Source organism: Delphinapterus leucas, chromosome 10 (assembly GCF_059928025.1).
Source record: "Delphinapterus leucas isolate spDelLeu-1000000601 "Yukka" chromosome 10, BTC_Dleu_Yukka2, whole genome shotgun sequence".
Lineage (NCBI taxonomy): Eukaryota > Metazoa > Chordata > Mammalia > Artiodactyla > Monodontidae > Delphinapterus > Delphinapterus leucas.
The window spans coordinates 100,550,972-100,577,019 of record NC_143138.1 but is presented as its reverse complement, the minus strand read 5'-3'; the positions used below and the strand labels follow the sequence as shown (position 1 = coordinate 100,577,019).

The 26,048-nt window shown below is 37.3% G+C and overlaps 1 protein-coding gene across 13 annotated transcripts in view; it reads left to right on the top strand.

The window, feature by feature from the left end:
* The window catches only part of TMCC1 (transmembrane and coiled-coil domain family 1), a 221,290-nt gene that overhangs the window by 154,981 nt on the left and 40,261 nt on the right, over window positions 1-26,048 (top strand). Inside the window, exon 1 of one of the 13 annotated variants that reach the window (XM_022562789.2) lies at window positions 22,757-24,886. The exons of the other annotated variants lie outside the window; for them this stretch is intronic. Coding sequence (XP_022418497.2) covers window positions 24,824-24,886 — 63 coding nt within the window. The 5' untranslated portion in view covers window positions 22,757-24,823. Of the gene's footprint in view, window positions 1-22,756; window positions 24,887-26,048 lie in introns of those variants that run through there. 13 annotated transcript variants of the gene reach the window in all.

The window sequence follows — 26,048 nt, the reverse complement described above, 5'->3', positions numbered from 1 at the left end:
GTTTGTTCTAAGGTAATAAAAGGTCAGTTTACTTATCTACGTTTTATTAAGAATGCAAGCCCAGGTTGAATGGGGTGGTCAAAAGGAAAGAATTCATAGGTAAACCCTAAAAGGATAGGGGGTGGAGACTGATAGTAAAACAGAAGTTAACTCCTTTTTCACCATTATTGACAGTCCAAAAAGAGGAGGGAAACATAAAACATAATCTAAATATTTATAATTGATTTTATTTTCTCCATTTATTGCATTAATCCATGAGTAGAGGAAGCTTGCCAAAAGTGTATACTTAGTACCTGAGTGAATGATTGTGTTTCCTTGCTTCACTACCCATGTCTCTGTCTCACTTACCCAAACTATTCTTCAAATCTGGTGAACTAAAATACTCCTATTGAAACAATGATTAAAATGTTCAGAAATGAGGTACTTGCTCCAGTTTCTGAAATTCTTAATATGGCTATCTGGATACATCAAACTGCTCTAGATAGGGGTTTACATATAACCTCCTTGCATGAGGTTGCAACACACTTTGTGAAAGCTACAGAATAAACATTTTGAAGGAAGAAAACTCTAGAGGGGAAAACATATCAGACTCTAGGAAATAAATGGAGAGTTTCAGGAAGTGGGATATTATAGAATGCACTGTATATATATTGACCTTATATTTATATTTTAAATACATAAGATAATATTCCCAGTTGTTGACCAGTTTTAAAGATGAATAATTTCCTCTTTCCTTTCTTAATAACCCTGCAGCACCACTCATCTGTATAAGTTGCCTTGGTTTTCTGTACAAATGCACAGAAATTACAGTGACAATTTAGAACATAGCATGTGTAATCATTTGGTTCTGTATAGATGCTATCATTTAAACAATTGTTATTTACATTGGGCTGTCACTTTATTAAATGGTGAACTTTTGAAAGATAAAACAAAACTCCCCTCCCATCTAAACCCTCAAACTGCTGCTTGACCTAAATCTCATCACTCCATAGAGCTCAGAATGCCACATGAAAGTCAGATTCCATAGGAACGATGCAAAGTTCTGCCCACATTATTTTGTAATTGTGGGATTTCTTTTTAATTGAGTTTCATTCAAAAGAAATAGCTAGAATAGTGACTTGAATGGTGGATGAGAAGTGTACAGTAAGGCAGCAGCAGGAGACTGTTTCATGTTGCAGTGTTTCCCTCCTCCCAGTGCTCAAAATGCCTTCCTTCTCCTCATGAGAATGTTTTATATCCCTTAAGACTGTTAGAGGGAAAACAGGTCGAGAACTCTGACCTAATGCTTAAAAACATTTGTCATTGATTATTTTAATTCACACCAGAAATTAAATGCCAGAGCTCCAGTATATCCTATCTGAAAGAGAGGGTGGTATAGACCAATCATTTGTTCACTGAACAGACAGTTATTGAGATTCTGCTGTATATCAGAGTTTGGGAGTTGAGATGGATTGTCTGCCCTCATGCAGCTTACATTCTAGTTGGGGAAGATGACAACAAGTAATAAGCCTATTAAGTTAACTAAGAGTATGTTAGGCGTGGGCTATAAAATAATAAAGCTGGGAAAGGGAGATTGGAAGTGCTGGGGGCAGGCTGCCTTTTTTTTGGGGGGGGATAAATTTATCTATTTATTTTTGGCTGCGTTGGGTCTTCGTTTCTGTGCACGAGCTTTCTCTAGTTACGGCAGACGGGGGCTACTCTACGTTGTGGTGCACATGCTTCTCGTTGAAGTGGCTTCTCTTGTTGTAGTGCACGGGCTCTAAGGCGCAGGGGCTTCAGTAGTTGTGGCACACAGACTCAGTCGTTGTGGCTTGTGGGCTCTAGAGTGCAGGCTCAAGAGTTGTGGTGCATGAGCTCAGTTGCTTCGTGGCACGTGGGATCTTCCCAGACCAGGGCTCGAACCCGCATCCCCTGCATTGGCAGGCAGATTCTTAACCACTGCACCACCAGGGAAGTCCCTGGGCTGCCATTTTTAATTGGATAGTAAGTGTAAGCCTCATTCAAGAAGACATTTGAGGAAGGGCTTGAAAGAGGCAAGCAGGTTAGCCATACAGCTGTCTGAGCAGTGAGCATTCCCAACAGAGGGTACAGAACAAAGGCAAGAGTGTTCCTGATGCATACAAGGAATAGGAAAGAGGTTGGTGTGACTAGAGTAAGAATAAGGGAGTGTAGAGTGGTAGTAATTGGGGTGTCAAAGATGTAATCGAGTGCCTCAGTTATCTATTGCTGTATAACAAAGCACCCCAAAACTTAGTGACTTTAAACAACTATTTTATTTGCTCATAATTCTACGAGTCAGGTATTTGGGCTGGGCTCAGTTAGGTGTTCTTGTGCTGGTCTTGCCTGGGGAGTCACTGTAGTTGTTAGGTCGTTCAAGACATGTTTGGCGGTTGGTACAGCTGAGCCTCTCTCCTTTGTGGTACAAGGATTTTAGCCTGAACGGCTATAAGGATAGAGTTGTCGTTGACTGAGCTGTGAAGCCTGCTGAAGGTCTCCGTATAGCAAGAGAAAGCAAGCCCCAGGCACAAACACTTTTCAAGTCTCTGCTTGTGTGACATTTGGTAATGTTTCACTGGGCCAAAACAAGTCCATGGCCAAACCTTGGACCTTATCACGGGATGGAGAAATAGATTCCATCTCTTGATGGGAGGAATGGGAAAGTCAAATTGTAAAGGGAAGGGCATACTAGATTGGATGAATTTGTGCTATTAATCTGCCACACAGAGGGCCAAATCAGGTATGCCCCTGAAAGCCATTTTTAAGGACTAGTTTTCTCTTTGAGTGTAAGGAGGACACATAGAAAAAATTAAGCAGGGGAGTGACGTGATTTGACTTAGGTTTTTAAAGGATCATTCTGGCTGTTGTATTGAGAATAGATTATATGGCAACAAGGGAGACCAGTGAGGAGGCCATCGTACTAATCCAGACGAGGTATGATCATGGCTCAGACTAAAGTAGTAGAAGTGAAGATAATGAGAAGTATTTAGATTTTTGATGTATTTTGAATGTAGAACCAACAGAATTTTCTGGTGGATTGGCTATAAGAGAGAAATTGATGACTACAAGGATTTTAGCTTGAACAGCTGGAAGAATGGATTTGTCCTTGAGATAAAAAGTCTGCTGGTGGGGCAGGTTTTGTGGGAAAGAGGAAGAGTTCAGTTTGAGATGTCTATTAGATATCCAGGTGGGAATGTCGAATAGACAGTTGGCTGTATGAGACTGGAATTTAGGAGATGTCGAGACTGAAAATAAAATTTAAGAAGGTATCACAATTAGATGATATTTAAAGTCATGAGACTAGGTGAAGTCATCAAGAGAGAGAATGAGTGTAAAGAAGAGAAGAGGAAAAAGCTCTGAGCCCTGAGCACTCCAGTTTGAGAAGTGGAAGAGGAGCCTGTGAGGGAGGAGGGAAATGAGAGTATGTGTACTGGAAGCCAACTATAGAAAGACTTCATAGGAGGGCGGAAACATCAGCTGTGTCACATGCCACACCGATAGGTCAAGTAAGATGAGGACTAAGAACTCGTCTTTGGATTTAGTAATGTGACGATGATTGGTCACCTTGACAAAAACTTTTTGATAGAATGAGATAAAATCCAGTTGAATGGCTTTGAGAAAGAATGGGAAGAGAGGAATTTGAAGACAGTGAGTTTTATACCATTTTTATGAGTTTTACTGTAATAAGGAGCAGAGAAGTAGGGAGTAACTGGTAGAGGAAATGCAGTCAAAAAGAAATTTCTTTAAGGTGGGAGATGGAAAAAAATCATGCTGATAGGAAGAATTCAGTAGAGAGAAGAGAAAAATGATGTTTCTTTCATTTATAATATTTAACAAACTTCAGTGGCACTTGCATGTGCAGGCACTATTCAGAGCACTTTACAAATATGAACTCATTTAATATAAGAATGAAAACAGGGCTTCCCTGGTGGTGCAGTGGTTGAGAATCCTCCTGCCAACGCAGGGGACACAGGTTCGAGCCCTGGTCCGGGAAGATCCCACATGCCCCAGAGCAACTAAGCCCGTGCGTAACAACTCCTGAGCCTGCGCTCTAGAGCCCGCAAGCCACAACTACTGAGTCTGTGTGCCACAACTACTGAAGTCCGTGTACCTAGAGCCCGTGCTCCACAACAAGAGAAGGCACCGCAATGAGAAGCCCGCGCACCGCAACGAAGAGTAGCCCCTGCTCACGGCAACTAGAGAAAGCCTGTGCACGGCAACGAAGACCCAACGCAGACAAAAATAAATAATAAATAAATGATAATTTTTGAAAAAAAGAATGAAAACAGTGACTGGCCACTCAGTATAAAGTACTGTGGTGGGTGCTATAAGGAGTTCAGGGATGTGTAGGACACAGCCCTGACCTAAGGACTTGTGGTCTCTATTAGAAAATATAAAAGCTTGCAAAAAAATGAAAATAGGAAGGTAATATATAACAAAAAGGATACAGTTTAGAACTTCAGAGAAGGGAGATTACTTTCAGCTGGAGAGTAAGGAATGTCACTAATTTGATTCTAATTAAATAACAGTCCTTTAAACTAAAAGTAGGCTCATTTGTACCTAAATTCATATACGTTTCACCTTGAGCGTGGATAGGAGTGTGTGTGCGTGTGTGTTATAAGGTGGAATGGGGACAGGGTTGGAGGTAGGAAGGAAAACATTTTTCTCTTCAATAAATAGTCTAAAGAGGTCTAATACAGAAGAGACAACCTCAGAGATGCTCCTTTCTAAATCACCATAATTGTCATCTTCTTGTTTATAGTCCTAACCTCCATATGTAAGGGGCGGGTTGGGGGTTGATGGCAAGGGAAGGGCACGAGTGTGCGTGTGCATGTGTATGTGTGTGTATGAGTATGAACTGCATGTGCATCTTCAGTACCTAAAGTACAGGGATTCCTCTACCAGTTAGATATATTTAGGAGCCTGTCTTTGATTTTTAAATAGTTTGGGGAACAATTTAGAATTCTTTTTCCAGACAAATAAAATAAGAAAAGTTGAGGTATATAAGCCCAGGAAATATGATTAGAATATGTCCTTTCATTATTATCTACTCTTAATGAAAAGTTTAGTGGTTGTTTGAAGTCTGAGGATAAATAGAGAATTCAAACTGTTTAGAATTGGTACGTGGGTGGAAGACAGTATTTTTTGTTCGGTAGAACCTTGTGAGGAAAAGTTTATACAGAATCATTCCTGGGGAGTGGAGAAGCCTAATTCAAGTTGGCTTTTTTTTTTTTTTTTTAGTGGTTCCTCATACATATTGTCTATTTGAAAGATCTAGGGACCTGTTAATTTAATCAATCTAGGGACTGATTGCAAGTTCAGGGAAGACATTCTTATGAGGGTCCCAAGGAGCTTTTGCTTCCCAGTTGAAGTTCAACAATATTAAATGTTTTTGACATCCCCTGCTGCACCAAAGTGAAGCCTTCTTCCTTATTAGGGAATTGGATCCTATATCATCCTATTTTACAGTTATCCGGTGGGTTCACAGGAATTTTTTAAAGTGTCCTAGAGTTAAAGGCTTTTCATTTATTCTGTTAATGGCCATCACTGGAGATGAGGTGTTCAGAAAGATCTAATACTCCAAGATAATTCTCACAAAAGAGCTATTAGGGGGCTTCCCTGGTGGCGCAGTGGTTGAGAGTCCGCCTGCCGATGCAGGGGACACGGGTTCGTGCCCTGGTCCGGGAAGATCCCACATGCCGCGGAGCGGCTGGGCCCGTGAGCCATGGCCGTTGAGCCTGCGCGTCCGCAACGGGAGAGGCCACAACAGTGAGGGGCCCGCGTACCGCAAAAAAAAAAAAAAAAAAAAAAAGAAGTAAAGGCTACATGGATTAGTATGTGAATGAAATGGGGGAGTGAGTAGTCTAGAGGAAGTTTACCATAATTCTGCATGTTCAGATAATTCTTATATATATATATATATATATATATATATATATATAGAACTGTAGTTGATTTGTAGTATTATGTAAGTTTCAGGTATATAACATAGTGATTCACCATTTTTAACAGTTATACTTCATTTATGGTTATTATAAAATATTGGCATATTCCCTGTGCTTATTTATTTTATACATAGTAGTTTGTACCTCTTAATCCCCTCTCCCCATGGTGCCCCTTCCCCCTTCCCTCTCCTCTCTCCTTAACTGGTAACCAGTAGTTTGTTCTCTCTATTCAGATAATTCTTTTAATTTCTAAAAGCTCTGTTTTCATTTTGAAGAAGAGAACTGCCAACTAGGTCACAAAATTTGCAAGAGCAGTAGAGGAAGATGGAACCTTTATTACATACTTCTTCCTAAACTAATGCTGCTTTTACATTCTACATCATTACATTTACATTTATCCTACATACATTTTATCATACATGATTTATCAAATATAGGTTATTATATGAAACAATCTAATTTTTGTCTGTTTATCTTAGGTTTTCCCAGTACAAGCTCTGGTAAATTGCTTGCATCATTTGACTCACTGTTACTCTCCACTGAGTTAATTATATAAAAATTGCCTCTGAGTTTTGGAGCTGGGTAGGGAGAAATAGTAAAGCCAAGTGCAGGACATCCAGGTGGCAGCTGTTCATACCTCAAACAATGAGCAAGATCTAAAGACTATACACAATTAATTATTTCTTTGGGGGCATGAAAGCAGGATTATTAGAGTAAGGCAGAACTCTTACTGGTTCTCACTGACCAGGTGGTTGTGGTTTTGACGATCAGAGTGAACATTTTCACCTTGGAGGCAAGGGTTCTAGGCTGTAGTGCCACTAGAGCCTCAGTTGTCTCTAAAGAGGAGAATAATATCAGCCAGAGGCTGAGGCTCAAGAGACCTGGTTTATAGTCCCAGCCCTATCACAACTAGACAGGAACTTGGGGATTCATTTAACATGCAAGAGCTTTTATTCCTCACCTGTAAAATAAGACTGTTTCACAAGATAACCTCTCAAGATCTTTAGATTTTAGCAGATTCAGAATTTACAGGTACAGACATGTATAGATTGATTTTAAAAATAAAGTAACACATTTTCCTATGACTCAGAAATGGACAGAGACACAGGTCTCAAACTTAGCATATTTTCTCTTTCTAGTTTATTAGATTTAAAAAGCAATTTCTTAACTGATTATTTTTCTTTGATTACAAAGTACTCATAGAAGTTAAATGAGGGATTTTACTGGACTTAAACTGGAACTACTAGTATATAGGAAAATCTGGATTTAGACAAAGCCTTATAACTTTTGGTAGGGTGATTCTTTACTTTCAAAAGCAGGCATTCTCGATTCCTTTAAATAGCCACTTTTAAGTCCAGTATAATATTTTTAAATGTAATAAATATCATTCTATATGTAAATTCTTAATTTACACATTATTTTGCTGAAACAAAATCTGCCTTAAGTGAGAATGGCATACCTTAATTTACATGAGATTAATCTCTGTAGCCTACCAATTAATAAATAGAAATTTAAAATTAATTAAAAAATGTACAGTGAAATGGGTGCAACCATATGGTGTATATATGTACTTTAAACATTTACTTGCTCTAAAGTTTTTAAAACATTGAGAGTCTTAAGGTAAAACTGTAATGCTTCAGGGTTTTTTTTGGCTCCCTGTCGGGGAACTGAAGCCAGTTTTCTTATTAATGTTAAAATTAGGTGTACAAAGGTATTTTCTGGTTGCTATTAATTCTTCGAAAAATAGACAAATTTTCAGTCTCCTTAGCATTAAATTGTTACTATTAAAGGTTAGGAGTACATAAATAAGTACTTTACAAAAGAAGCCCTAGTTCCTAGGGCATTAGATTTTCTAAGTTTAATTACCCTAGATTAAACTCATTTCCTTTTTTAATAGGATTACTGTAGTAGTAGGGATATTCTGAAGACATAGGATATCTAGATTTCAGCAGTACATTAAAAAAATTTTTTTTAATTAATTAATTTATTTTTGGCTGCGTTGGGTCTTCGCTTCTCTGCACGGGCTTTCTCTAGTTGCTGTGAGCGGGGGCTACTCTTCGTTGCGGTGTGCAGGCTTCTCATTGCAGTGTCTTCTCTTGTTGTAGAGCACAGGCATGTGGGCTTCAGTAGTTGTGGCTCGCGGGCTCTAGAGTGCAGTCTCGGTAGTTGTGGCACACAGGCTTAGTTGATCCGTGGCATTTGGGATCTTCCCGGAACACGGATTGAGCCCGTGTCCCCTGCATTGGCAGGCAGATTCTTAACCACTGTGCCACCAGGGAAGCCCCAGCAGTACATTTAAGAGAGTTTTTCATATCTTTTGAGGGGGAAGTTATAACTGATTATTCATAACTGAGTAAGTGAAGGAATGAGTGAAAAGAGTTCTAAAATATCATCCTGGAACACAGTCTTTGATGAATTGTTGCAATTTGCTTCCTGTCCTTTTCAACCTCTTCATTAATCCTTGGCTAAAGACATTGCCATGCTTAGAGTTGAAGATGTCAAGCAGCTGAAAAGAATAATTAAATTTTTGAGCTGTAAAGTTGGAATCCAGTGGTATTCTCAGACGTAAAGCATAAGTCACCGCATTATGTGATTTATGGAAAGGTCAACTGTTCTTAACACCATTTTCAATTAAAGAGAAAGCAAACACGGGCACTAAATTAGATGCTGTGACTAGGTTCTCTAGCAGATCTCTTAACTCAAAGTATTTTAGATACTGTGGGATCTTACCTAGTGGGTAAGATCTTAATTAACCTAAATTAGACAAAGCTCTTGTTACATTGCAATACATTTTAATTAGATTGTCTTGGGAATTCCCTGGCGGTCCAGTGGTTAGGACTTGGTGCTTTCACTGCCAGCGCCTGGGTTCAATCCCTGGTCAGGGAACTAAGATCCCACAAGCTGTGTGGCACGGCCAAAGGAAAAAAAAAAATTAGGTTGTCTTAGTCATTCTTTGAAATTAAAATTCTAGAAAAGAAGCATTATTAATATTACCTTAATATTAGGATGTTATAACGGAAACATTGTTGTTGATATACTTACAACATAAAACACCCTGAGAGAAAACAGAGTTCCCAGTAGTTGAAAAGAATAAGAGAGATGCTTAACAATATCCCTATCTCAGTTTTGTTTACAAGGAGCCACTAAGAACAAAGAACATTTGTTGTCAGTTGATCATGGGCAAATTTGTCTTATTAAAGTTTTCCCCTTAATGTGCAAGAGAAAGCACTAAGTTATTAGGAATTTTAATTAGGACTTTTCCTTTCCAGCTCCCTAGACTAATTGTCTACAAATTCTCTAATACCCTATGAAGCCTTAGCAATCATCTAAACTTTAAAGTTAGTTTTAACTTTAAAATGTTTTGAAAATTAATTTTTATCAAATCATTAGGAGATAGAGGTAATTTTGTCAGAAAATATTCATGGGAAGATAGAAAATGATTTTTCCTGAGTGACTGCCAAAGTCAAGAACAAACTAGAGGCAGTTCCATATTGATTTTCTAAATAATGGCTTGGAAACAGAGGTCTTCCATATTTATTGCTTCTTAGTCTTATGTGAGAAATTTGTCTCCTCATTTTAATTGTGGATGCTTTCACTTAATCATGGGGTAAACTATCTTTTACGGTCTGTTACAACTCTGGCTTGGAATTCTGTGGAGAAAAGAAATTTGTAACTCTACCTTTTATGTGGTTGTAGAATATCAGAAACTAACTCAATCCTTAGAGGACTAAAATTAATTCAAAAGCAAACACTGTCTAGCAATCAGAGGTGGCTCTGTAAAACATTGAATGCAGAAAAATGGAAGATTCCAATTCAGAAACCAGCCACAACTATCTGTAGATTTAAATAGCATAAGCATGTATTTGAGGTGATATGATTTATATTCTTATTTCTTATGGATTCATTCAACAGACATTTATTGAGCCTACATTGTCTGCCTGGTCCTGGAGAACCAGAAGCAAATGTAGGCCCCACCATATGTATCCCCCTTCTTTTATGTAATTATAAATAAATTGGTCTCATAACTTTTAGGGAGTCTTACTTTATGAGTAGTTTCACTGGGACCCCAGGTTGTTGACCTGCGGCTGTAAGTCCTTATTTCACTGTTACCGTAGTGAAATTACAGAGTTTAGTGATAGCCTGTGTTAATTAACCCATTCAAATACTGTAGCAAACCTACATGTAGTCTAACGGAATATAGAAACCTCGGAACAGGGTTTCCTCTCTCTTCTGTGAATACATCATTTTATTGCTATATTAGATTTTTTTTTTTGGAAGTATTTCAAATAGGTTGAGCCTAAGGAAATCAGGCCAGTGAACATGATGGCATTTATTACTGGATTCTGACAAGTAAAATCAAGATTGAAGGCTTATAGATATTTAATGAATGAACCATATTTCATGAAAATTCTTGAATTGTAAAGTTCAGGTGTCCAGGAACTTATCAACTCCTACCCCACCTCCACCTCTCCACCCCACTGCCCACCCTGGCTTTTGGAAATGTGAGAGGGTATTTTGGTTGTCGCAAAGATGTGGAGAGGGGAGTGATTCTGGCTTTAGTGAATAGAGCCCATGGATGACATAATGGCCAAAATGTCAGGAGTAACCCTGGTTGGAAGCAGAGCCCCCAGGCGTATTTCATCTCCCTCTGCCCTTCCCTCTTCTTTTCTTTTCTCACTGGAAAGGGAGAACCCCAGCAGTACAGATATTAGGGGTAGCAGTATGCTGTTAGCACCCTGGTGCTCTTGTCACAGCACTTATTTGGTGCCATTCCCTCTTTTACATCTAAGATATTTTTCTGAGGAAACATTGATGTCTAAATTAGTATCTAAAGTGCTCAGCATCGCTAGTTATTAGAGAAATGCAAATCAAAACTATGATGAGGTACCACCTCACACCAGTCAGAATGGCCATCATTACAAGTCTACAAATAACAAATGCTGGAGAGGGTGTGCAGAAAAGGGAACTCTTCTACACTGTTGACAGGAATGTAAATTGGTGCAGCCACTATGGAAAACAGTATGGAGGTTCCTTAAAAAATTAAGAAGAGAGTTGCTGGACTTCCCTGGTGGCGCAGTGGTTAAGAATCTGCCTGCCAATGCAGGGGACACGGGTTCTAGCCCTGGTCGGGGAAGATCCCACGTGCCGCGGAGCAACTAAGCCCGTGCGCCACAACTACTGAATCTGCACTCTAGAGCCCACAAGCCACTAGTACTGAGCCCGCACGCCACAACTACTGAAGCCTGCGTGCCTAGAGCCCGTGCTCCGCAACAAGAGAAGCTACCGCAATGAGAAGCCCGTGCACCACAACGAAGAGCAGCCCCCACTCACTGCAACTAGAGAAAGCCCACACGCAGAAACGAAGACCCAATGCAGCCATAAATTAATTAATTAATTTAAAAAAATAGAGTTGTCATACGATTGCACTCCTGGTCACATTTCCAGAAAAAACTCTAATTTGGAAAGGTACATGCACCCCAGTGTTCATACCAGCACTATTTACAATAGCCAAGACATGGAAGCAACCTAAATGTCCATTGACAGATGAATTGATAAAGAAGATGTGGCATAGATACACAATGTGAATACTACTCAGCAATAAAAAAGGAAATAATGTCATTTGCAACAACGTAGATGGGCCTAGAGATGATCATACTAAGTGAAGTATGACAAAAAGAAAGACAAATACCATATGATATCACTTATATGTGGAATCTAAACTGTGACACAAATGAACTTACTTACAAAACAGAAATAGACTCACAGACATAGAAAAGAAACTTATGGTTACCAGGGGGAAAGGGGGTGGGGGTGGGGATAAATTAGGAGTTAGGGATTAGCAGGTACAAACTATGATATATAAAATAGATAAACAGCAAGGTCCTACTGTATAGCACAGGAAACTGTATTCAATATCCTGAAATAAACCATAATAGAATAGAATATGAAAAAGAATATATATAACTGAATCACTTTGCTGTACACCATAAGCTAACACAACATTGTAAATCAACTCTACATCAATTTAAGATTTTTTTGATATAATAAATAAATTAGTATCTGAAGGGACATTAATTCTCTATACTTTCTATATTAGAACATATTTATTGACCCCAGTAGAAGGTGTGCGTTATCTTCCTTATCTTCTTCCTTTTCCCCTCTGTGATTATAATCATGAGTATACTATTGCTGTGTATATATCTATTGTATATACATTGATTGCAGTTCACTGAAGTGAGTTCATTGGAGTGAGTTGTTTCCTAGCTTCAGCTTAGTGAACCTGTGCTTGTGATATTTTCAGGAACAGTACAGATTCTCATTCAGCCACTTTGACTACTATAAACCTGATGTGAGTTTGGAATTTAGAAGTTAGTTGCTTTGACCTCAGCAAGACTTGTTCACTTATACGCTGTTCCTATTTAATGTAAGCACACTTGGGCCAAAGAACATGTAAATATTTGGCTTCATATTTGTCATCTTACATTAAATGTTGACACTAGTTAATAGAAGTATCTCTAGGAGATCCTTTTCTTTGGATCAGAATTCCAGCTTCACCTTCTTTCTAACCATTTCTAAATGATTATCTTTTCCTTATTGCAATTCAAAATATCTAAATTTGAATTCATAATTGTCTTTCCTAAAACTAACCCTGTTTTTCATCTTCCCTATTGCATCATCAGTCTCTTAGACTGGAAACTTGGGCCTCATCTTTTTTTTTTTTTTTTAATTTAAAAAAAAATTTTATTGGAGTATAGTTGATTTACAATGTTGTGTTAGTTTCAGGTGTACAGCAAAGTGAGTCAGTTATACATATACATATATCCACTCTTTGTTGATTCTTTTCCCGTATAGGGGCCTCATCTTTATTCATTCTTCTCTTTCATCTCCAATATGAAGTCAACAAATCCTATTGGTTCCTTCTTCAGAAGAATCACTAGGCCTTTCTTTCACATTTCCTCTGCCACTACTTTACTCCAATCCTTATCATGTTTCACTAAGAACATCTCTAGTTTCTCACCTCTCTTCAAGCTTTTGACTTCTCAGGTTAAAACTACCATAGTAGATGGCAGAATGCGTTAAGACATAATGTCTCAGGAAAAAACAGGAGACAGGTGAATATTTACTCTGAGATCATGTAATCTGCAACAGAGTAAAATTTATCTTTGTCTTTTGTCCTAAATTTTAACTATTCCCAGAGTTTTACTTACTCATTTATTCCTTCATTTAATAAATATTTAATAGTATTTATTAAGTATATGTTCTGGTGTAAATAGCTAAATATTATATTTATTGTCTTTGCATTTTCCTTTGACAATTCATCTGTTGTCTTCAATTATCCTATTTATGCTTTCTCTAGTTTTTCGACCTCAACCTTGCAAGCTCTAGCCCTATTTCTTAGGTACTAAACCTTGATTCATTTTAAGCTCCATAAGTCACACAAGTCCCAAAACTGATGGATAGCAAAGCAAGGACTTACCTCCATCTCTTCTGCAGACCAGCAGCCTTCCAACTGCATCTTACTAATATAATAAGGCCTGTTGTCTAAACTTAATGACATGAAACAATAGAATACTATAATGTGATGGTATCTCAAGAGAAAGGGCAAAGGAATGAGAAATTGGCCCTTAAATTGTTTTTTTATAACAAACTTTAAGAAGTTTGGAAGGCATTATATTCCCATAAGTAGCCAATTAATAGCATACGTGTCTTCAACTTGCTTCCTACTCCTTCTTGGTTGTTTTTTTATTTTGCTATTCTTAAAGAATATTAGGAACCACTAGGGCTGTATGCAGTTTATTGGGAAATTAAACAACAAAGAACAATGAAGCCAGGTTATTTAAAAATGTAATAGCTTCATATCTTCCCCCGCCAAAGCCGTCTCTGGCTAGTAAGATTTTGGAAAGAATAAATTGAGTCAATCCTTGTTCTTCTCACATGGACTTGAACTAGCCCTCAGAAGCCATTTTCTTGCTCTTTTAGCAATTTTTATATTTTCTGAGAATGTGAAAAATGTGTTTGTTTTTTTATTCCTGAGAGCCCAGTATGGTCTGTTCCTCACCTGTGATTGGAAGGTATAAAATAGGTATTAAGTAAGGATTTTCAGTAGATGGCTTATGTAGATCTGACATTCATGGAGCATAGCAAGAAAACAGCTCCTTACTGTGGCGAATAACATTTTCTAAAACAATATAGCATTACCTATGTATTTCCTCCAAGTGGTAGCTTCTCAGACATAGAATATGCTTGAACATATTCTAATGGTTTACCATATACTTTTGAAATTTGAGTTGTTTTATTTTGCCTTTTTTATTAACTTTTATTGGAATATGGTTGCTTTACAATGTTGTGTTAGTCTCCACTGCGCAACAAAATGAATCAGCCATATACATACAGATATCCCTTCCCTTTTGGACTTCCTTCCCATTTAGGTTACCACAGTGCATTTCCAGTTCCTCCCACCCCACCCCTTTCCCCCTTGGTATCTGTACATTTGTTCCCTACATCTATGTCTCTATTTCTGCTTTGCTGATAAGATCATCTATACCGATTTTCTAGATTCCACATATATGCATTATTATATGATACTTGCTTTTCTCTTTCTGACTTACTTCACTCTGTATGACACTCTCTAAGGCCATCCATGTCTCTACAAATGACCCAATTTCATTCTTTTTATGGCTGAGTAATATTCCATTGTATATATGTACCACATCTTCTTTATCCATTCCTCTGTTGATGGACATTTAGGTTGCTTCCATGTCCTGCCTATTGTAAATAATGCTGCTATGAACATTGGGGTGCATGTGTTTTTTTGAATTATGGTTTTCTCTGCGTATATGCCCAGGAGTGGGATTGTTGGGTCATATGGTAGTTCTGTGTTTAGTTTTTAAGGAACCTCCATATTCTTTTCCATAGTGGCTGTATCAATTTACATTCCCACCAACAGTGTATGAGGGTTCCCTTTTCTCCACACCCTCTCCAGCGTTTATTGTTTGTAGATTTTTTTTGAAGATGGCCATTCTGACCGATGTGAGGAGATGCCTCATTGTACTTTTGATTTGCATTTCTCTAATAGTGATGTTGAGCATCTTTTCATGTGTTTGTTGGCCATCTGTATATCTTCTTTGGAGAAATGTCTATTTTGGTCTTCTGCCCATTTTTGGATTGGGTTGTTTGTTTTTTGATTTTGAGCTGCATGAGCTGCTTTTATATTTTGGAGATTAATCCTTTGTCTGTTGTTTCATTTGCAAATATTTTCTCCCATTCTGAGGGTTGTCTTTTCATCTTGTTTATGGTTTCCTTTGCTGTGCAAAAGCTTTTAAGATTCATTAGGTCCCATGTGTTTATTTTTGTTTTTATTTCCCTTTCTCTAGGAGGTGGGTCAAAAAGGATCTTGCTGTGATTTATGTCATAGAGTGTTCTGCGTGTGTTTCTAGTGTCTGGCCTTACATTTAGGTCTTTAATCCATTTTGAGGTTATTTTTGTGTATGGTATTAGGGGGTGTTCTAATCTCATTCTTTTACATGTAGCTGTCCAGTTTTCCCAGCACCACTTATTGAAGAGGCTGTCTTTTCTCCATTGTATATTTTTGCCTTCTTTGTTGTAGATTAGGTGACCATAGGTGTATGGGTTTGTCTCTGGGCTTTCTATCCTGTTCCATTAATCTGTATTTGTTTTTGTGCCAGTACCATACTGTCTTGATTACTGTAGCTTTGTAGTGTAGTCTGAAGTCAGGGAGCCTGATTCCTGCAGCTCTGTTTTTCTTTCTCAAGATCACTTTGGCTATTCAGGGTCTTTTGTGTTTCCAAAGAAATTGTAAAATTTTCTGTTCTAGTTCTGTGAAAAATGCCATTGGTAATTTGATAGGGATTGCATTGAATCTGTAGATTGCTTTGGGTAGTATAGTCATTTTGACAATATTGATTCTTCCAATCCAAGAACATGGTGTATCTCTCCATCTGTTTGTGTCATCTTTGATTTCGTTCATCAGTATCTTATAGTTTCCTGTGTACAGGTCTTTTGCCTCCTTAGGTAGGTTTATTCCTGGGTATTTTATTCTTTTTATTGCAATGGTAAATGGGATTGTTTCCTTAATTTCTCTTTCTGCCCTTTCATTGTTAGTGTATAGGAATGCAAGAGATTTCTGTGTATTAATTTTGTATCCTGCAGCTTTACCAAGTTCATTGATTAGCTCTAGTAGTTTTCTGGTGGCATCTTTAGGCTTTTCTATGTATAGTATCATGTCATGCCTTTTTTTTTTTTTTTAACATTGAAGGTATGATCTGGGATTAGAGGAAATGGGGAATTACTGCTTACTGAGTACAGAGTTTCAGTTTTGGATGATGAAAAATTTCTGGAAATAGATAATGGCAGTGGTTCCACAACATTGTGAATGTACTTAATGTCACTAAATTGTACACTTAAAAATGGTTGAAATGGTAAATTTTGTGTTTTGTATATATTACCTCAATAAAGAAAAAATTTTTTGAAAAACCCTGAAGGTATGACCTCACTTAGAAAACTGAAATCAACCTGGTCCCACTAAAGGCTATATTTTTTCTTCCTCATAAGCCTGCTATTTTGAAAATGTTTGTTTACAAACAACATATATTATTTTTCCTGAAAAAAAGAAAAGTAATTAGGAACTAAGAGCAGTCAGCATTTTTGAGCAGCACCAGTATAATGATACCACCTGGAGTACTTAAAATTCCAGACAAAATTAAATATTTGTCATTTTAATCTGCATATACGACTTCATTATGGGTGAATGTACACTTTCTATTGGGCCCTTGGAAATCTGGAAAACAGCTTGACCCTTTTACACACCTCAGGTTGGAGACCACTATTCTATACTATGTCTCATGACATCACAGATATATTTTAATATACCATTTCATCTTATGACACAAATTGCTGTATGATTCTGTACTTGCTTTGCAGGCGGTGCTTGGGGGTTACCTGGCCCTTCCTTGATTGGAGGCTGATATTCCCATCAGGGCTTTATGGTACTTTACAGATGTGAAATAGCTCCCCAAACACCTTTGAGCCCCTTAGGTGGTACATGATTCCTTTGAGGTAGGCAGAGCCTAAATAAGCAAACTTCACTGCCTATTGTACTTCTTCAGTTAATTGTCTCGAATAGGAAGACAGGTAATTTAACTAATTTCTAAAGAAGGTCAGTGCCTCTATTCTTCCTTCCTAAAACCTCATAATTCTGGTATTGGCTTTGGCACTAAGCAAAAGCTTCTGTTGCTCTCCTTTCTGAACTAATTGGTTCTAAGCAGTAAAATAAAGTACTTGCCTTATTTAGAGGTTCATATGACTATACTAATCTCAAAAGATTTTAAACTCCTTTACAGTTCCTCGCTTTGTCATTTTTCTGCTCCCCCACCCACTGGCTGGTTATGGGGGTTTACTTTTTCATAAAGAAAGCCACTGAAGTCAAAAGCTACCTCTTATTGAATCCCAGTGGGAGATTAATACAGTTAGGGACTTTTTAGCTGAACTGGTTGCCAGCTGGAGGAGGGCAAGAGAAGAGACTCCTTGAGGAATGCACAGCCAACTGATGCGACAGGTTTTTTTTTGTTTTTTGTTTTTTGTTTTTGCGGTACGCAGGCCTCTCACTGCTGTGGCCTCTCCCGTTGCGGAGCGCAGGCTCCGGACGCGCAGGCTCAGTGGCCATGGCTCACGGGCCCAGCCGCTCCGCGGCATGTGGGATCTTCCCAGACCGGGGCACAAACCCGCGTACCCTGCACCGGCAGGCGGACTCTCAACCACTGCGCCACCAGGGAAGCCCGATGCGACAGGTTTTAACTTCAGTGCCTTCCTTGCAGATCTGTTGTCTGCTTTCTACAAGTACAGATAGTAATTGATTTATTGGATTTATCATTTTTCTTCCTTGATTCAACTTTACTTTTCCCCGTCTTTTGCCGCTTTTGGAAAAATTTATCCAGCTAGTCATCAGGCATCAACATCAAGAAGGTCAGTCTATAGAAACAGAACAAGTTCCTTGGTCTTCGGACTTTTGTGGATCCTTCATGAATAAAATATAGTAAAGCGTGAAAGAGAAGGAGAACATTAGGCATTTTATCCAAAAAATAAAGTAGTATCCATGAGGTCTGACAGCTGAGGTAGGTTTTAATAATATAGAAAAGCCTCTGGAATTAGTCTTGGTTTTTATAAGGAGTATCTTTTGTCTGGGATTTGCTTCCAAATAATTGCAAGGGAGGGAGGAAGTACCAGCCATGAGTTAATAATTGAAGCTGGATAAAGAGTGCATAAAATTCATTATCCTCTCTACTTTTATATATATTTGAAATGTTGCATAACAAAGAGGTTTTTAAAAGACATCTTTTCCCCAGGAATTTTGGAAGGATAAAATCTATTTCCTTATGAAATTTTCAGCATCCCCCCCGCAATACTCAACAGTGTTGAGCACCATAAGGATACTATTGTAGGTTTGTATTACTGAGGGAAAAAATCTTTTCTTGTCAGATATAATTCTGAATTTAGTAGGGTTTTTTGTTATTTTTGTTTTGTTATTGTCCAGATTGTTTTATTTATACAGCAATGTGTAAAATTATTTCAAAAACTAGATTCTAGTGAAACTTGTGTTCAGCTTTGTTTCCATCTAAAGGCATGTTCAGTAAACTTTAATCAGTATTGAGAAGTCTGAAAACTACTCAATGAAAAAATAGTGTTAAACAGTTTCTTTATAAAGTAACACTTAAACGTTTTTAGATGTTTGTAAAGGAAACTTTTTGTGTTATCATTAAAGTATCCCTGATACATCTTTGGGTGGTATTTAGTAAAGGAGCCTATTTTCTCAGTCTGGGTCCTAACTTAACTTTACTGCTAAATCCTCCGTGTCTTCTAGTTTGTCAAGTTGATCACACTTATTAAAATATCTATGCCAATTGAGATACTATAACTTTGATCTAAAGCAAGGGTTAGCAACCTTTTTTTTTTTTTTTTTTCTTTGTAAAGGGCCAGATAGTAAATATTTTAGGCTTTGAGGGCCACAAAAGTGCTCTATTACATATTCTTCTTTGTTTTTTTGTTCTTAGAACTCTTTAAAAATGTAAAAATAGTTCTTAGCTCTTTTGTAAGAGCCTTATTAAAACAGGCAGAATTAAACAATTGCTTTTTAATTAGGTGCTTTACAAAATATTAATAAAAGCTAAGGACCCAAATGTTAAAGGTTATTTTCAAAGGTAAAATTATGACTCTCATACAAAGTGAACATATGTCAAAGATTGTATTTAACTCACTAATTAACCAATTATTAGGAGCCAGTAAGATATTAAAATGAGAATTAGACTTACGGAAATTTATATTCTCTACCAGACAAAATTGATTTGTATTTCATCACCAGCGCTGTCCACAAGGTAATTTCCATCTCTACAGAGTTTCACAATAACCTAGCCAGAGACAAAGATGCAGACCTTTATACTATCAGATAACTCCAAAATATCCAATAGACAACACCAGATATTCCCTTGAAAGGGTACGTAAAATTTTTTACCATTTTAGTCTTTCACAGTTTCTGCTGACAATCTCCCATCCCTCTTGTGATCATAAATAATTTCCAAAGATTTTTCTTGATCGCAAAATTGTTGGTCTCTTTAGGTTTGACCTGATTATTTATATAGATGCATTAAGAGTGCTAATTAATCATACAGACAGCCTTGAGTTTTCTTTGCAAATCCACAGTGATACAGTTTTGAGCAATTACTAAGGCTACAAGATTAACTTCTGTATGGAAGTTTTTGTAAAGAATCTTAGATTGGACTTTTAAACACCTCTATTATTTACTATCCCAAGGTTAGGAAACCACACCTAAGAAACTCTCTGACTAGATTTCATCTACAGAGCTGATAAATTTGAATGAGTTAATCTCATCTTTAGGTCCCCAGCATTTGCTGAGGCTTGCCAGGAAGTAAGTGACCTTCCTTACTACCACTAAGCCAGGGACCCTGTAAATCAGGCATCAGGTCGGTTTTCCTGGGAGGGCTTCTTTTTAGACATTGGCTCCATATATAAAGTCAACTTTCTTAATGTGGTTTTTCATGTATGGTTAAATGAGAATCTTTCTCAAATATGACATTCCAGGTATGTATGGTTACAAAATCCAATTATATCCTAATAAAAAGATAAGATGCTAGTATTGATCCTATACAAATAACTGTATTGCCATAAAAAGTTAAGGAAAACTCAGAAAGTTTCTGAATGCTGTTGATTCAGTGAAAATCAGATACCACTTAATGTTTTATTTTAGATCACAAAAGCAGAGTCTACTAAAATGTGAGTTAGAAATAGTTTAAGAAGAAAGTAAAAGGGCTTCCTCATGTAGCCACAAAAAATAGAACATTAAGAGAACATCAACAGTATTCTAAACAAAAAACCACAATAAAATTTCCTTCATCAGTTCATTCCGTCCTGTATAGTTAGTTCTTGCTCAAATGGAACTTGGGTCAGCAGTCTGCTTTCATGAAACATCTGCTTCTGGACTGAAAAGCATCATGGAAATCCTGGTTTAGTCCACTGGTAAATCCTGAAAGTTATCTAAGTGATGTCAGCTCAGAAACATGTACCTAAGGGTCTGTTCTTTGGAGTAGCAATAGTTTGTAGAGTACGTTGCACATTCCTTTCCATGAGACTCTCAAAGATAGTTTTAGGTGTAACAGTTAACCTGAAAGTTTCATTTTTCTATATTTAGGAGCCAGTCTTGGGAAGGCAAAATCAAAAGAATTGTTGAAAGAGATTTGGGCCCTTGATTAAGATAGGAGCATGGATGAGAAACAGTACTTGGTTATTTAATCAAAATGACAATAAAACATTATAATAAACATGTAAGGGAATGCAATTTTAAAGAACTTAGCTCTTTCACAAGTAAAAAACCTTTGTTCTTTCTGGTTGTTTTGTTTTGTTTTTTTAATCATTAAGAACATTGTAAATCCAACATAAAGCCAGAAAGTTATTCTGCTATCTAGGCAAATTACACAGAAGATAAAGAATAATCTTTCATATTGTAGATGAAGGCATTAATCAGTAAGCCAAAGAAACTAGCCCATCAAAACTGATTGAATTTTGCAAAATTTGGACATATTTCATATCTTCTTTTCAGATCCCAGTAGTATAAACCAAGGCAAATCAAATTCAGTTTCTAAGATTTGTCTTTCTTTCAAATTCTGGAAAAAACTGCCACTTTACTTTGGGACAAAAATGCTCTTTTTCCTTCAAAAACAAAAGGACTTTACACCTTGTACTGTTGCTCCTAGCGTAGTTCGAACCTACTATATCAATTATAACATATTTCAGAGAGAAGATTAGGTGGAGGGAATGGATAATAAGAAATATCTGTCACACACAAGGATTTTAGCAGGACAGAAAGGCTCCTGAATACACATAACAGATTTTCTACAGCCCCACACTTCTCTTACACCTTCTTAAAGTGGCAAAATGAACCCGATTGGTAATATGACCTGAAGATAATAGCCACTCTAATAGCATATACAAATAAGAAGCAAATGTATATCAACTTAAAACTATGCTTAATAATCAACATTTAGTATTCTATTTACTTAGAAATTTATCTGAGCATCTAAGAATTATTTGTTAATTAGCTTCATTTAACATTAGTCCAAGATTTTAAATTGCCATAAGATTTTGGAGGTATTTAAGCTGACACATAATTGCTATTGATATAAAAAGTTATTCAGGGGGGCTTCCCTGGTGGCGCAGTGGTTGGGAGTCCGGCTGCCGACGCGGGGTATACGGGTTCGTGCCCCGGTCCGGGAGGATCCCACATGCCGCGGAGCGGCTGGGCCCGTGAGCCATGGACGCTGAGCCTGTGCGTCCGGAGCCTGTTGCTCCGCAACGGGAGAGGCCACAACAGTGAGAGACCCGCGTACCGCAAAAAAAAAAAAAAAGTTATTCAGTATTACTATACAATTTAGATGAACACAAATTTTCATTTTTCTAAATATCAGACATTATGTAAGAAGAATAATATTAACTTATTTGATCAGTAAACCTGTATAAGTAAATTTAGGAAGTTCAGATTAATTTTCATCTGAATTAAAACAAACCAAGTAAATTAAAATGTGTGCAGTATTATACTTGGACAAAACTAATCTTTTTTCTTTGTGTTTTTTGTTTGTTTGTTTGTTTACAAACCTAGTTTTGATTTGCAAAATATTTAACTTAATTATATGAATTTGGATTTTTTAAATGTTTCAGAACTAGTAGTTTCTGTAAGAAGGATTTTTTTTCTTTGTCTAACATATTTGAAGTATTACATGTTCAGTTCGTTTTCTTGGACTTCTAAGAATATTTGATACGTAAGTGCTTATTTAGCTCTGTAAAACCAACGAGAACAGAACCCCTTAATTTAAGAGCTATTGTAATTAATTTTTAATGTCTTCTAAAAATAGGAAAACATTTTATACTTACACAACAAGGAGTCAAGGTCTTTCTGAATTACAGACACAGACACACAGAGAGCTATGGCTTCAGTTCTACAACTTCAGCCATGAATCAAAAGTAAGCACAAAACCTTACCAGTACAGATCTCAAAGAGCTGTTCCCCTTTATAATATATACAGCATTTTTAATTGAGTTGAGCTCAATATAGACAAATGGGCAAAAAGAAAAGTCTAACAAACTGAATTCTCTTTTGGTTTATTACTCAACAGAAAATAGATCTATTGTGTATCACTTTTCTGAAGAGACCACCACATGGTCAAATTATTACAATCAAATTCTCATTCTGTGCTGCCATCAATGAGGAGTAATTTATCATAAAGCAGAAACAAACAAAATCAGCAAGAGAAAAAAAATCAAAAGAACCAGAAAGTAGCAAAATTAATGTTCTATTGCCAGTTGAGATTTGCTTTGGGAGCCAAGAAGACTTGTACCCAGGCTAAGGCAGCCAGTGAGGGGTACTTCTGACAACTTGGGTAAATTCATTAGCATCTTGGTGGAACCTCAAAAACTGTTTGAGAATAATTTTTTGTAAGGTAAGATCATGACTCTCATATAAATACACAGTGAACATTGCTTACACACAAGGTCTTACACACCCAGGAAACTCTTCAGGGCTGCTCTCTACATATGGCAGCTCATCCAGTCAAGGCAGTTTTGATCTTATGACACCTTGTCTCAACACTTGCTTCAGTGATCTCAGTGGGAAGGAAAGAGAATAAAAAAGCTCATGACAGAAATGTTTGGTTTGGTTTTTTCTAAGCGATGAGGTTACACATAATTTTGCTTTCTTTTATGCCCACTCGTGTTTTCAAAGTTTTCTACAATGAACATAATTGTCTTAAAAGAAGGTATATTTAAAATGCTAATAAACAGAATTAAGCAAACATCTGCTAATGTTGATGCTAGCAGTGCAGGATTGGGTTTTTTTTGTTTTTTTGTCATTGTTTTTGTAGAAAAATATTTACTCTGTTGAAACCTTATAACCTAATTTTTAAGCAAAGACACAACTTGTATTAAGTCATAAAATGCTTTATTAATTTGTTCTGGAGAGTCAAGGTCTGAGTTCTGTGCCTCTAGAGATAAAAGAGGAATTTCTGGAGCCATGGTTTTAACCCAGAATTTTCTTCAAATTCATTCAAGATACTTTGGATTCCATTCAGAGTACTTTCTCTGATTTTAAATGAAAAATGCTAAGGAAGCTGGTGAATGCTGATAGAAGAACCTTCTTTGACCTCTCAGTACTGTGCTGGCTTGAGCTTCCAGCCCCATACTTAAATTTAAGTATAGAAATGATCACAGCTTTAGGCTCATAGAAAGGACTATACTGTACTATATCAAATTGTCTTCATGTTAACCTTTGTGCATGTTAACTTCAAAAAAATGTTACTAGCTATTATACATTGTACACGCTACACTACATTTTATAATCATTAAAATTCTTCCCGTGTGCATTTCCCAAAACTACTTTTATAAATGAAGAAATAAAGCTCAGATCTGATAGGTTGTTTAAGGATAAATCCCAAAGTGACTTTTTCAGTGCAGAAACAGTTTCTTCAAGACATTCAGTTCTTTCATGCAGTATCGTGGGTATTGAATAAATAGTATGTGATGGTACAGGAGCTGAGCTCAGGTTTACGATTGTGGTGTTTTAATCTGTTGCTTAAACTTCAGAGACCTTAATGCTTTTCATTCAGAAGCTTTTTCTCCCTTTGTCCGTAGTGAAAAAGACTTCAGGGTCTCATTCTCTGCACAAGAAGTCTTTCTGAAGTCTTTCTCTTGCTCAGTTTTCATTTAAATGACTTTGTGAACTTAAAATGAAAATAAGAGAAGAAACATTAGAAAAGCATAGAAATTTGTCTTGCCGATCTTTTAGTCCTTTGTCAAAACATGGGTAGATTGTTTTCTCTTTGTATTTATTGAACCAAGCTACCTAAACAGTGTTATCCTATTTAGAATGTTTTTAACTTTCTTTAAGCTATTCTCTAAACCTTATCTGGTTTTAAATGAAAATACAAATGTGGATTGTGAATTAATGTTCTGTAGCTTTAAATTCAGCCAGTTTGGTGCTTTTGTCTCTTATAAAAGATGCTCACAGCTCGGGAAGAGAGGCAGCTACTGTCTGTGATCTCCATTCTCAAACTATTCAACTATTCATTTGCATTAGCAGCTCTAGCAAACTGCGCCCACATCCAGGCGCGCGCATACACATACACACACACACACACACGCACACACATACATACACGGATGCTTGTTTGGCAGAAGCTTTCTGTTTATTCAGCAGAGTCCTCCCTGGCTCCCAGATGTAGAAAGCTCTAAGAGTTGATACAGGAGACAGAACCGGAACTGTATGAAGGCTGAGGAAGGCACTGCGGAGGATTGGCTATGCAGGGATGTTGATGTGGTGTGGCTGTACCTGCCTGTTCTGTGAAAGGCACTTCTCTGAAGCTGTGAAGGTGAGAAGCCCAGGGATCAACTAGAAGCTTCATTTCGGCCGGCTGTTGGCGGGGGAATGCATTCCCAGTGGTAGCTGTCCTCATTTACAGCGTTATTCTCGGAAACCAAGTGTGTGCAGCCTTGACAGACTATGCCACAGCTCCTCTGCAGTTTGGAAGCTGGGACAAATGGAAAGAGCTTAGAGCCAAAAGAGGTTGTGATTGTTTGCACGATCCAAGCTTGCTCTGGCAGTGCACAAATGAAGGATGAGCTTTGTGGCAAGCAAAATCAGCAGACTGCCTGACAGGGGGTTTTGGTAAGATAAATGTGTTGCTTGTGTTTTGGGTCTCCACCACCTTGCCCCCCATCTTTTCTTGTTTTGTTGGTTTTACTTTTCTGTATCAGATATATAGAATTGACTGTTAGCAATAACTAAAACATTTTAGAGATTCACATTTGGTGGTAAGGGATAGCCAAGGGAGCTAGAAAGGAAACCATTATTTCTGGTCATTCAGTTTTGTGACCTTCAGAAATAATCATCAAGTTTTCTCCATATCCATGAAGAGGCAGAAGCTAGGAATTTCCAGAGCAAAGAACGCTAACAATAAGATAACCCTTCCCTTCTTTAAACAGTCATAATTACCCCCGCTCCTTTCCCCCCCCCCCAGCTTTCCCTATGGCCTGAAGTGGAGAAGAAAAAATAAAGTCTTCTTGCTCTTATTAAATTGTTGCCGCTGGAACAGCAATAGGCTGAGAATATAAGTATGGAGGTGGAGGAAGGCAGGTTGAGGAGTCTGCTATTTTCATAGCTGTGCATTGGTGGGTGTTTATCTTAGATTCATTAGCATTGATGTTCATTATCAAGTGGTTGTTAGTGCTTTATCTCTTTGCCTGTACTGTGATTTAATCCCTTTTATGTTTTATTTTGTACAATTTTTCTTTGCCAGGCCCAGTTGTATCATTATGAGGCCTTTTTCTGTTATTATTAATACATATTAACGTTTATTAGAGAAAAGATGGTTGTAGAAAGTAGCCCTGAAATACTTATGGACCCCAAGAAAGGTAAAGATATTTTCTCTTTAAAATCTAGGGTTTGCTTTCAGCAGATTCTGGAGTCTTGATTTGGGGATCTTTAATAAGCATTTTATTGCAAGTTAAAGAAATAGTCACATTAGTTCTGTG